At 36.0% G+C, this 12,394-nt stretch overlaps 2 protein-coding genes and 1 pseudogene across 2 annotated transcripts; all 3 read right to left on the reverse strand.

Moving 5' to 3' along the window:
• Window positions 1–2,039: 2,039 nt before the first annotated feature.
• LOC121755935 (40S ribosomal protein S3a-like) lies at window positions 2,040–4,135 on the reverse strand. Its single transcript, XM_042151382.1, has 7 exons — window positions 4,053–4,135; window positions 3,914–3,961; window positions 3,721–3,826; window positions 3,030–3,167; window positions 2,757–2,942; window positions 2,444–2,644; window positions 2,040–2,288 (listed from the first exon to the last, which is right to left on the reverse strand). Exons 1-7 carry the CDS (start codon window positions 4,061–4,063, stop codon window positions 2,196–2,198), a joined length of 783 nt encoding a protein of 260 aa, XP_042007316.1. The 5' UTR covers window positions 4,064–4,135; the 3' UTR covers window positions 2,040–2,195.
• Window positions 4,136–5,310: 1,175 nt separating this feature from the next.
• LOC121755934 (40S ribosomal protein S3a-like) lies at window positions 5,311–8,647 on the reverse strand. The gene is made up of 7 exons (XM_042151381.1): window positions 8,522–8,647; window positions 8,383–8,430; window positions 8,191–8,296; window positions 6,337–6,474; window positions 6,067–6,252; window positions 5,752–5,952; window positions 5,311–5,602 (listed from the first exon to the last, which is right to left on the reverse strand). Exons 1-7 carry the CDS (start codon window positions 8,530–8,532, stop codon window positions 5,510–5,512), a joined length of 783 nt encoding a protein of 260 aa, XP_042007315.1. The 5' UTR covers window positions 8,533–8,647; the 3' UTR covers window positions 5,311–5,509.
• A 1,842-nt stretch (window positions 8,648–10,489) lies between these two features.
• On the reverse strand, window positions 10,490–11,201 carry LOC121755267 (annotated as a pseudogene).
• Window positions 11,202–12,394: the final 1,193 nt, after the last annotated feature.

The following is a 12,394-nucleotide window of genomic DNA, read 5'->3' on the forward strand; positions in this document are numbered from 1 at the left end:
CAAACATCATAACATGGTACATCTTATTCGTATGCATTGCAGTTCACATATTGTGCATTATATAGTCAATTATATGCATTACTCGTGACCATGTGGTGCATTATTCGCAGATACCAAAATGTGGCAGTTACTTTTCCGTCAAATGTCAATAATAACCATGTAATGCATACAACCACCTTCTATAATGCAACACGGAACCAGTTTTATAGAATCAATCTGATCCGTTGATGCCTTAGATCTAACGCGTAATATTAAGAAGGAAAAATGATCTAAGATGTGAAAAGGAGAATAACGCTCCCCTATTAATATATATATATATATATATATATATATATATAAAGGATTTGAATACAATCCTCTATATATATATATATATTGAAACTTTAGTCCTTGTACAATAATCTCCACTTTTATTTATGTATAGATAGGTGTAATCCAACAACGCTACTGATGAATAATTAATTCAGACAAATTCTTAAATTCAATTTGAAAAATATGTATGCAAAATCTCTTAAAAATGATTGAATATCACATGCGACGTTGAGAAATAATATGCAATAAGTCATAAATACTTTTTTTTTTATATAGTGAAACTTTATTCCTTGTACAATAATTAGGATGAACACTTTATATTGAGTTTCATGCTTACTTATCTACACGTTGAAATGGGGGTTTAGGTGTTATCTAGTATAATTCAAATGTAGACTTTCCTCTAATATATAAGATCACACTAGGATGAATAGATTATCACTCATCATATCTATTTCTCTTAAAAAATATAGTTTCATCTAATTAATTATGACCATGAGAGTTGTGTCCTTTCTACTGCTCGTCCTCACCGCTGGTATTTTTCTTCACCTATATCATATTGCCTGATTTCATCTAACAAGCTAACATATCTACTCCCTCCGTCCGCGAATAAGAGTCCCGTTTTTCCATTTTAGTCCGTCCGCGAATAAAAGTCTTGGTTCACTTTTACCATAAATGGTAATAGGGACCCACCTTCCACTAACTCACCTCACTGATCACGTTTCATTTAAAACTAATATATACAAGTAGGATCGTATTCCACTAACTTTTTTCCACCCACTTTTCTTAACATTTCTTAAAATCCGGCCAAGGAATGAGACTTCTAATGGCGGACGGGGGGAGTTCATCCATTAAGCTAAATGGGCTATTTTTCCTGGAATCTATTTTAGCAGTATTAGTAGCAATAATAAAAAAAATCTCCGTATTTCCCATTCAATCAGAGGCATTTATTTTCCATGACTGTATTTATTTTCCTTTATTTTATAATTTTTGAATCCCATATTATTTGGATAGATATGAATCAAGCAAAATTAACTCAAATAATAAGTTATCAAGAGTATCAGAAAATTGACTTAAAAATTAATATCCCTTAGTGTATATATGTATGCATTCATCTATATGATTATTTCTGGATTGTATCTAGCTGTGGGTATTATTAATTTTTGTTGCAATGTTGATGGTAACAGGGCGGCTTATTGCAGGGAATGTGAATGCGCGAGAGATAGGTGTAAAAGGGAAAGTGTGCACCTATAAAAGCAACAAGTTTTCAGGAATATGTCTGAACGATATAAAATGCACTGATGTTTGCAAGACAGAGGGATTCGAGGGTGGCGACTGTCAGGGCCTCCGCCGTCGATGCTATTGCTACAATCATTGCTAAATTAATTACCCTAAATTACGCACATACATGTGTGTAGTGTATACCAATAATATCATTATGATTTGTGAAAAATCGATACAAATGCTTAACAATATTTAGCTCTGACATGAGCAAAGTTCATTATTGTCATGCTTTGTTAAACTATTTTTAATTGGGTAGTTGGAGAATGCAAACAAGTATCAATGCATCATAATGAATATCACAAAAATTGGAGACTCATTAGACTCACCATCAATCATCACATCAACGTTTACATTGCAGGAAGCTGAGATAGTAACACCACAAATATATACTCTAAACAACATATAAACTGTAACAAAATTCAAAATTGACAGATAAGCATACATAATTATAACCACCACAGTAAGACTGATTTTCAGTATAATTTCCATACGATGGAGAAAAAAAATCTCTTACAAAAACTCCAACCGCAAATGTTTGTATGAATTAGAGATAAAACTAAACTTGCAACAAAGAAACATGTAAATATTCAGAACAATGCAATCTAGGCTCCAACAAGTTCAGTAGGCTCAGCAACTGGCTCCTCTGCTGGCCTGTCCAACTTTGCACCAATATCTTCGGTGTAATCTCCATGAACCTACACGACAAAATACACAAATTATTGAGGTAGCATTACCCTACTGAACATGGAAAATATACGGCTGAACTACAATTAAGAGGTACGCTTTGGGTCAAATTATTGGGATTTGGGATAATATATTACCAACTAAAGTAGGAAAAAACACAACTTACCTCCATCAACTTGCCAAGGTCAAATTTGGGTGCTTTCAAGATTTTAACCTTCCTGATGTAAACATTCTGCAATGGGTAGATGCTTGAAGTAGCCTTCTCAATTTCCTTCCCGATTGACTCAGGAATGAACTTCAGGACCAATTCCTTAAGACTGCAGGACTGTGCTTGGTTAACCATAATCTCCCTCATCTTCCGCCTAATCTGAAAAAATACAAGCAAAATATATTTAAGTATAATCTACTGTTGATACATCATATGAATAATGGAAATCTTAATTTCCAACACAGTACAAGAAAAATCGCAAGGTATTTACCTGACGAACTTGGCTTCCCTTGGCATAGCATGTAACCTTTTGCTGGTTTACACGCTTCTTAGTGAAGGCAATGCAGAACATTCGCAAAGTGTAGGCATCAGTTGTCTTGACATCAATATGAGCCTCAATCAGTGATTGCCTTTTCCTGACAAGTGATCTCAACTTATCTGTGGTGAAGTCCATACCCTACAAATAACACAAGCAAATAGGGGACATTCAAGGTCAACAACGTTACTCAAAAGAAAAATCCAAGAGTCTTATAGTTATGCATACCCAGAAGTTAGTAAGGACATTCTTTCCCTGAACGTCTTCAATTCTGAGGCGAATCTTTCTGTAAGCGTGATCCTCATCACCTTGTAGATCAGCCAAGGACGCCTCAATCACACGGTGCTTGAGACCTTCTGACGCTATCTGATGAGAATCAGTAATGTCATTAACAAACTGGTCACAGCTTAGCTACAACAATTTCTCATAACAAAAAAAAACAATAACGGTAACAGACAAATCTTGTTTATTTCCCAAGAATAGCATACTATACAATCCAATCATCAAATAGCCGCTCATGATAAAATTTTCAACAAAAAAAATTCATACTTTGCTTAAAAACACTGTCTAGACATATAACAAATGTCAGTCAATAACACAGATCATTTTATGTAATAATGAGAACAAATTAAACTTTAGTATCTTGGATTTAAAGATTTCCTCAAGAGCCAGGTCAGTGTATATTTTCCATAACCAGATTATCCTAAACCAACAAGACTAGCAGCAAAACATACATATACCAGGAATGTCTAATTATAGGTCAAACGTGTATTGAACTTATAAAGATTTAAAGTTAATTAATGAATAATCATTACCACTGCATTGTTCAACAAGGATAAACATTCAAATGAAATAAATTAGGATAACAAGTGTACTAATTATTATGGCTAAACTGCGAAAAAAAGTAAAAAAACTGTACCTTTGTACCCTGAGTACGGGTAATAAGGGTTTTTCCCACGTTCTTGTTGCTGAAAACTGAAGGGGCTTTGATATCATACCACTCCTTCTTTGCAAATGGATCGACACTGCAACGAGAGCAAAATATTTTATTTCGAAGTAACTTGAAAATAAACAAAAAATTACGCAAAGAAATTGAAGAAGAGGTAACTCACGCCTTCTTCTTGCCTCCCTTCTTCCCCTTTGAAATCCTCTTGTTCTTTCTGGATCAAATCAAACAAAAATTCATTAATCGTAGATTATAAGGAAAGAGTGTAATCCGTCGTGTTATGGCTGGAAATGATAGAGAAATACCCGACGGCCATGGTGGAACAGCAGCTGAGCTTCTGAGATGGAGAGAGAGCTCTTCCGGTTAAAAGATCTGCGTTCAGAGTAAAAACCCTAAAAGGCCAAGGGTTGAGTTTTATATGGGCCTTTTTGGGCTTTGGTAGTGCTATTAAGCTCCTTCTGCTTTGAGTTAGCATATGGGCTCATTTGGGCTAATCGGCTATATATATTTTGAAGCCTATTTCTCTAACAAATATAGTTTCATCTGATTAATTATGACCACGAGAGTTGTGTTCTTTTTACTGCTCGTCCTCACCACTGGTGTTTTTTCACCTATATCATATTGCCTGATTTTATTTAACAAGCTAACATATATCCATTAAGTTAAGCGCGATATTTTTCTTGGAATCTATTTTAGTAGTATTAGTGGCAATAATAATAAATAAATAAAAATCGCCGCATGTCCCATTTAATTAGAGGGCATTTATTTTCCATTATTGTTGGTATAACTTTTTAATCCCATATTTTTTGGTGAGATATTAATCAAGCAAAATTAACTCAAATAATAACTTATCAAGAGTATTTGATACAAACTTCAATCCTTTAATCTAACAAGGATTGACTTGGAGTACTATTTTTATCAATCAAGGCTAATTTCATTTTAATTACTCCTTAGTGTAGAGAGCTTAGTGTATAGAGGTGTGATCAATGCATAATGCATTATATTAAAAATATCAACACGATGCATTAAAAAGTCAACACATAATTTTGTTGACATTTCAATATACTGTGTTGACATCATGTGTTGACATTTTAAGGTCATCATAGTAACATTTTTAATACATTACGTTGATGAGTTAGTTAACTTAAAAAGTTAACAATATGCTGCATCCCGTAGTGTACATGTGTATGCACTCATCGAGATTATGATTTTTAGAATTTGTCTCTAGCTATGGACGGTATTAATTTTTGTTGCTATGTTGGTGGTAATTAAATAGGGCTTATTGCAGTCAATGTGAATGGACAAGTGATAGGTCCAAAAGGAAAAAGCGAGAAATTTTAAGGAACGATCAACAATATTCAGCTCTGACATGAGCAAAGTTCTTTATTGTCATACTTTGTTAAACTATTTTTTATTGGGGCAGTCGGAGAATGCAAATAAGTATCATAATGAATATCACAACAATTGGAGCCTCACTAGACTGAACATCAACACATCAACGTTTACACTGTGGGAAGGTGAGACAGTACCACCACAAATATATACTCTAAAAAACAGAGAAACTATAACAAAATTCAAAATTGACAGTTAAGCATTCATAATTATAACCACCACAACAAGACAGATTTTCAGTATAATTTCCCTACTCTGGGAGAAACAAAATCTCCTACAAAAAACACCAACCGCAAAATGTTTGCATGAAATAGAGATAAAACTAAGCTTGCAACAGAAGAGACATGTACTAAATTCAGAACAATGCAATCTAGGCACCAACAAGTTCAGTCGGCTCAGCAACTGGCTCATCCGCTGGCCTGTCCAACTTTGCACCAATATCTTCGGTGTAATCTCCATGAACCTACACGACAAAAATATAGAAGTTATCGAGGTTGCTTTATCCTACTGAACTTTGAAAATATCCGGCTGAACTACATTTAAGAGTACTCTTTGGGTCAAATTATTGGGATTTGGGATAATATTAAAGTTAGCAAAAAAAACACAACTTACCTCCATCAACTTGCCAAGGTCAAATTTGGGTGCTTTCAAGATTTTAACCTTCCTGATGTAAACATTCTGCAATGGGTAGATGCTTGAAGTAGCCTTCTCAATCTCTTTCCCGATTGACTCAGGAATGAACTTCAGGACCAATTCCTTGAGACTGCAGGACTGTGCTTGGTTAACCATTATCTCCCTCATCTTCCTCCGAATCTAAAAAATTACAAGCAAGATATATTAAAGTACAATCTCTTGTTGATTAATCATATAAATAATGGATATCATAATTTCCAGTACAGTATATAAGCAAAATCGCAAGGTATTTACCTGACGAACTTGGCTTCCCTTGGCATAGCATGTAACCTTTTGCTGGTTTACACGCTTCTTGGTGAATGCAATGCAGAACATTCTCAAAGTGTAGGCATCAGTTGTCTTGACATCAATATGAGCCTCAATCAGTGATTGCCTTTTCCTGACTAGTGATCTCAGCTTGTCTGTGGTGAAGTCCATACCCTACAAATAACACAAGCGAATAAGGGACATTCAAGGTCAACAATGTTACTCAAGTACAGTATAGAGCCTTATAGTTATGCATACCCAGAAGTTAGTAAGGACATTCTTTCCCTGAACATCTTCAATTCTCAAGCGGATCTTTCTGTAAGCGTGATCCTCATCACCTTGTAGATCAGCCAAGGACGCCTCAATCACACGGTGCTTGAGACCTTCTGACGCTATCTGATGAGACGCAATAATGTCATTAACAACCTGGTCGCAGCTCAGCTACAACAATTTCTTATAACAAAAAAAATAATGGTAACAGATAAATCTTGTTTATTTCCCAAAATTAGCAGAATATACAATCCGATCCAGTGTTATTAATAGCGTATGGCGGCTTATGGCGGTCGGTCAAAAAACCGCCATAGGGATATGTTGGTTGGCATGGCGGTATTATGGCGTAAATGGCGGTCGATAAATTAACAAATAAATAAAATATAATACATAACATAAGATGCAAAAAAATTAGAATAGTTATAGGAAAATTAGAAAATTAAATGGTGGAAGACAATAATTATGGAGATGCTTTCATCGAGTAGAATAGTTATAGGAAAAGAGAGAGAATTATACAGTGGAATTAATCCATGCATCGAGTAGAACAGTTATAAGAAAAGAGAGAAAATTAAATAGTGGAATTAATACAAACTGAGCATCCACAATAGTGGATTAGTGCCCGCCCTAGCCACGGGCTAGCGGCTTGGGCGGGCGTCTAGTCCACTATTGCAATCGGCTAACGGTAAGGACGAGAGCGGAGCGGACGAGAGCGGAGCATGGACTAACCGGCTAGCCGATCGCTGGCCGCCTATTTTGCTGCGAGCAATAGGCTACCTGATTTATTTATTTATTTTTATTTTTTTATTTATACTCTATATTTACAACTCATTCCACTTCATTTTTTTAATATTTGATAAACACCAATAATTAAAATGAATTAAATCGTATTTGTCAATTTATTTGTTGGGCTAGGGCATTGGCTAGCCTATTGTTAGCCTATTGCTAGGCTGTTACTTGGCTAACACAGTGGCTAGGCTGTAGGAAGGGCATGATGATGTGGCAGGAAGAGTTTTTGGCTAGACTATGCTAGTCTGATGCAATTGTGGATGGTTCAAGTAGTAGTACATAAAAAATTTCAGTTATCTTGAATTGTGAATGAAAATCTAGAATCTGGAGCCTTGTGCTTGTGGAGACTGGAGAGATGATAACTTGGATTGACAGCAGCGGTTATGGTCAACGGCCAATGGGCTAGGTTACATGTCACGTGGGCCGGGTAGTGGGGTAAGTGGGGTCGTTTTACAAGGCGAAAAGGCATCTCGACCGCCATGAAAGCCATATCCTGCCACGGCGCTTCACGAATGGCGGACGCCATTCAAAAAAGGGAGTAAGCTGCCATATCACATGGTGGCGGTGGCGTTGAGCCTAGAAACTGCCACCGCCATCCGCCACGGCGCCGCCATCTCCGCTTTTTAATAACACTGATCCGATCACCGAAAAGCTGTTCATGATAAACATTTCAACTAAAAACATACATACTTGGCTCCAAAACACTATTTATACGTATAACATGTCAGTCACTAGCACGGATTAGTTTATGTTGATAATGAGAACACATTAAACTTTAGCATATTAGATTTATAGATTTCCCCAAGATCCAGGAGAGAGTATATTTTCCATAACCGGATTATCCTAATCCAACAACACTACCAAGCAATGCATATATAATTTGGTGCCTAATCATACGTCAAACGTGTATTGAACTTATAAAGATTTAAAGTTAATTAACGAATAATCAGTAGCCATGCATTTTTCTACAAGAATAAAGATTCAAATTAAATAAATTAGGATAACAATGGTGCTAATTATTACTGCAAAATTGCGAAAAAGGAGTAAAAAATGTACCTTGGTGCCCTGAGTACGGGTAATAAGGGTTTTCCCCACGTTCTTGTTGCTGAAAACTGAAGGAGCTTTGATATCATACCACTCCTTCTTTGCAAATGGATCGACACTACAATGAGAAAAATATTTTATTTCCAAATAACTTCGATAAACAAATAAATTACGCAAACAAATTGAAGAAGAGGTAACACTCACGCCTTCTTCTTGCCTCCCTTCTTCCCCTTTGAAATCCTCTTGTTCTTTCTGGATCAAATCAAACAAAAATTCATCAATCGTAGATTATAAGGAAAGAGTGTAATCCGTCGTTTTATGGCTGGAGATGATAGAGAGATACCCGACGGCCATGGTGGAACAGCAGCTGAGCTTCTGAGATGGAGAGAGAGCTCTCTTCCGGTTTAAAGATCTGCGTTCAAAGAAAAAACCCTAAAAGGCCAAGGGTTTGTAGTTTTTATATGGGCCGTTTTGGGCTTTTGTAGTGCTATTAAGCTTTTCTGCTTTGAGTTTAGTATATGGGCTCATTTGGGATAATCGGCTATATATATTTTGAAGCCTATTTATCTTGCTTTAAAAATTAAAAAAAATCACTAATTTTAACTCGAGTTTCTTGTTGTTTATATCCTTTAATTTATTTTTCTTAAATAACACTGGTTAACTTTCTCTGTGATTTTCTTCTAGATCTCATATTTATATTAATAATAATCTAATAACACAAGTAACATAATAATCACTCCATCCACAAAAAATCTTACTGTAAATGGCATAACTTTCTATGTGCAATTGCCAATTAGTAACGTGGATTGAAAGAGAAGACTTGGCGTGGAAGTTTTGATAAATTGAAATAAGACTAATTTTGGTGAATGAACAAAACAGAAAAAATTGAAATGTTTTTCATGGATGGGAGGGAATAAAAACTACGATGATTTTAATAATTGAAATTTCATAATAAATGAAAATGGGAGTATTTTTTAATCTCATAATTTATACTCTCATCCAAGCTTTTGTTTATGACATACAAGTTTCAGGTAGAATCGACTGATCCTGTCATTGGTTTACTACATGTGCCACAAAAAATATTACCTTTGGTCCATAGCAGTTTCGCCTTCGATCCCACGACAACTTAGTCTCCGCTCTGACCCTTTGACTTTTGCTAGAAAATAAGAAAAGAGAGAGAAGCGTTTATAACAACTGAGGAGATAGAGTAAGTGTTAGATTATCACGACCTAAATATTTGTTCATAATCCAACCCATTTACTTATCTTGCTTCAGTTCTCACACATAGTTTACATCATTTTGGTTGTCGAAACTGAACAATATAATTGTCTATGTAACTGCGAACTTAGCATATAAGTCAAATGTTAAATTTGAACTGATATTTATCGCTTAAAATTCTTGGAGGCTTCTCCTTCCTCTTTGCTCTTACTTACTTCTCAATCATGAGTTGAGTAGTTTGCATATTTACATATACATTAACCAAATTATGTCATTACCATATTCATGGACATTTATATCTGTCAATATTAATTATAAACACAATTAATTTTCAATAAGTAATGTAGACGTTGGTAATACTAATATACTTCCATATTTGGTAATAATGCTTTAGAGGAAAATTATATGTGGCATTAATGGTTTTACTTTTATATACAGATTGATATTGCCATATTGAGTACTGCCATAGTTTTTATACAAATATTATAGTGTGCTAACCATTTGTTAATTACGAAGAGTTTAACGAATTTGATTGGTTCTACTAGTAGGTCTGTGTTAAGGATCGTCCTCCTTAATGTCGAGTTCCACACGTAATCAAGAAACAAGTACCGTTGTTGTCGAGCACCCAAACGTTGGGTCGGCGACGTGAACGGCGAAGGGGGGCGAGTTTCACTCGTCGGCAGCCTTAGGAGAGGTTTCTTGTTTGCCAATCAATTGAGCCAAATGAATTACCGCTTAAAATGATAACATCCTCTCCTATTTATAATACTAGAAATACTACTACCCTAACTTATTAAATAAGAAAATAGAGATATGAAAAAGATTTGGTGAATCAAAAATAACTAATTAATTGGGATATGATCGTATCAGTCTGCGATATCCTCTATAATCGCAGCAACAAGATTATCTTATTTTGACCATGTTTCATGATCTCCAATACCCCTCCAGAATAACAAGTAATATCAAAATATACTTGTGAAGGTAGAACACAAAGGAAAATCATGATTTGTCACAAAAATATTGGTAGGAATTGCCGTAAAACTGAATAAAACAGTTTCAATTAAATAAAACAGATCTACATTGCATGAATTAACACAAAAAAAAATTAAATAAAACAAAGCATATAAACAACAAATCTAAAGAAAACATTGATTAATCAGACTTGGAAAGGTCGAAGCGGCCGCCCTTCATCATCATGGCCTTGAACTCCTCAAAATCAATGGTGCCGCTGCCGTCGATGTCGACGCCGCTGATCATCTTCCTGCTGTCATCAAGCGTGCACTCCTCGCCGAGGCTGCGGAGGACGTTGAGGAGCTCCTCCGCGGAGATGGCGCCGCTCTTGTCGGCGTCGAATATGTCGAAGGCGTGGCGGAGGTTCTCCTGCGCCTCGTCGACGTTGGTGGTGTTGAGCTCGATGAACTCGCGGAGGTCGATGAAGCCGTCGCCGTCCGAGTCGACCTCGCGGATCATGCTGCGGAGCTCGTCCTCGGGGACCGGGTGGCCCAGGCTGCGCATGATGGACCCGAGCTCCTCCGCGCAGATGTGCCCGTCCCGTTCGCGTCGAATTTCTTGAACACCTGCTCGAGCTCATCCTCCACCCGGGACGACGAGCGGGACGGGCCATCACAAATGTCTGCGCGGCGACGGCGGTTTCGATCGGGATCGCCTGCTTCTTCTTCTTGAACAGAGATTTGAATCCCATAATCTGCCTTTTCTTTCTCTTGATTGATTCAATTTTTAGTAATTGGGAGAGTTTTTCTAAGATGAAGGAAGAGGGGATTTTTTTTACGTGGTGGCACGCTTGTCACGTCTTGTAACCCTATTTTTAATAGGGTCCTGGTTTATGTAACTAACTTTTTTTTTTCTTCCAATTCGGACTACTAGTCGATATATGTTTATTATTGAGATTTATAGTATATTTCGAGAAATATTTATGGTATATTAGTTATTTCGATTAATACGTTTTCGATATATCAAATTAAAAATGGTAATATTTTGTTTATTGTTTATGAAATTGGTTAGAATTTAGCATGGAATGTTATAAATACTTTCTCATTTCCATAAAAATATGGATACTTTCCTTTTTCGTGCGTCCCATAAAATAGTTCATTTCCATTTATGGAAAATTTTCACCAATTTATTACTCATTTACATTAATTAATTTACAACTTATATGTCCAACTTTGTAATTACTCAAGAAATTTGGAACATATAATCTTCCTACACCGTGAACGCAACCCAACTCTAGATGGCACTTTTCGGTCTCTTCATAACATCGACGTGAATATAACCATCGAGCAATAATACCCAGTGCAAGTCAAGGATCCGTCGAAGATGACTGAGGAGGATCTCCGAGTGCACAACCTCCTTTTGCGCATACTCCGTGAGAAGCTCGAAAAATTTACTTCGTAGACTGGACATTCAATTAAGTCGGTACTTTTAGTTTCTTTTCTATGAAGTCATAATTTTAGTTTCTTTTCGATGAACTCGTAATTTTATTTTATTATCTATGATGTCGTTTCAAATTATATATTGAGTGCTCGCATTTCAATTTTATAAGTAAAACAATGAATAGTGTAATTTAATGTTCTCGTGTGGAGAGATGACTGTCTATTGTGGGAGTTATGGCCAAGTGCACGAAAAGAGATGAACTGCGTTAGAGACTAAGTTTGGTAGGAAAGAGAGGAGTTATGATTGAATTGCGGAACTGAAGTGGGTTGGTTCCTAGCAAGGCGTGATTGTGATAATCTATAAAATTAGGTAAAGTTAAAGGCAAAATAGTGTTGCACCAAATCCGCAAGGGTGCGCAAACACAGAGAGGGAGGTTACTTGATCAGATTTTATAGATGACGTGAAGAAGTCTAAGTAAAGCTTGCACCTTCCTTGATAGAATAAAGATTAAGTTAGAGTGATTTGTAGAAGTATTGTTAGAGGGTCTCGGTTTGCAAGATTATATATCTCAGAATTAAATATATTTTGTATTTGATTTATGAGATTG

Source organism: Salvia splendens, chromosome 11, assembly GCF_004379255.2.
Source record: "Salvia splendens isolate huo1 chromosome 11, SspV2, whole genome shotgun sequence".
Classification (NCBI taxonomy): Eukaryota; Viridiplantae; Streptophyta; class Magnoliopsida; order Lamiales; family Lamiaceae; genus Salvia; species Salvia splendens.

Excerpts from the sequence above, each read along its gene's own strand:
- LOC121755935 (XM_042151382.1), bottom strand. Across the intron at positions 2,943-3,029 it reads ATGTCCTTACTAACTTCTGG|GGTATGGACTTCACCACAGA; the intron begins GTATGCATAACT and ends TGTTATTTGTAG. Across the intron at positions 2,289-2,443 it reads ACCTTGGCAAGTTGATGGAG|GTTCATGGAGATTACACCGA; the intron begins GTAAGTTGTGTT and ends TTTGTCGTGTAG.
- LOC121755934 (XM_042151381.1), bottom strand. Across the intron at positions 8,297-8,382 it reads AAGGGAGGCAAGAAGAAGGC|TGTCGATCCATTTGCAAAGA; the intron begins GTGAGTGTTACC and ends TTCTCATTGTAG. Across the intron at positions 5,953-6,066 it reads AGGGAAGCCAAGTTCGTCAG|ATTCGGAGGAAGATGAGGGA; the intron begins GTAAATACCTTG and ends GTAATTTTTTAG.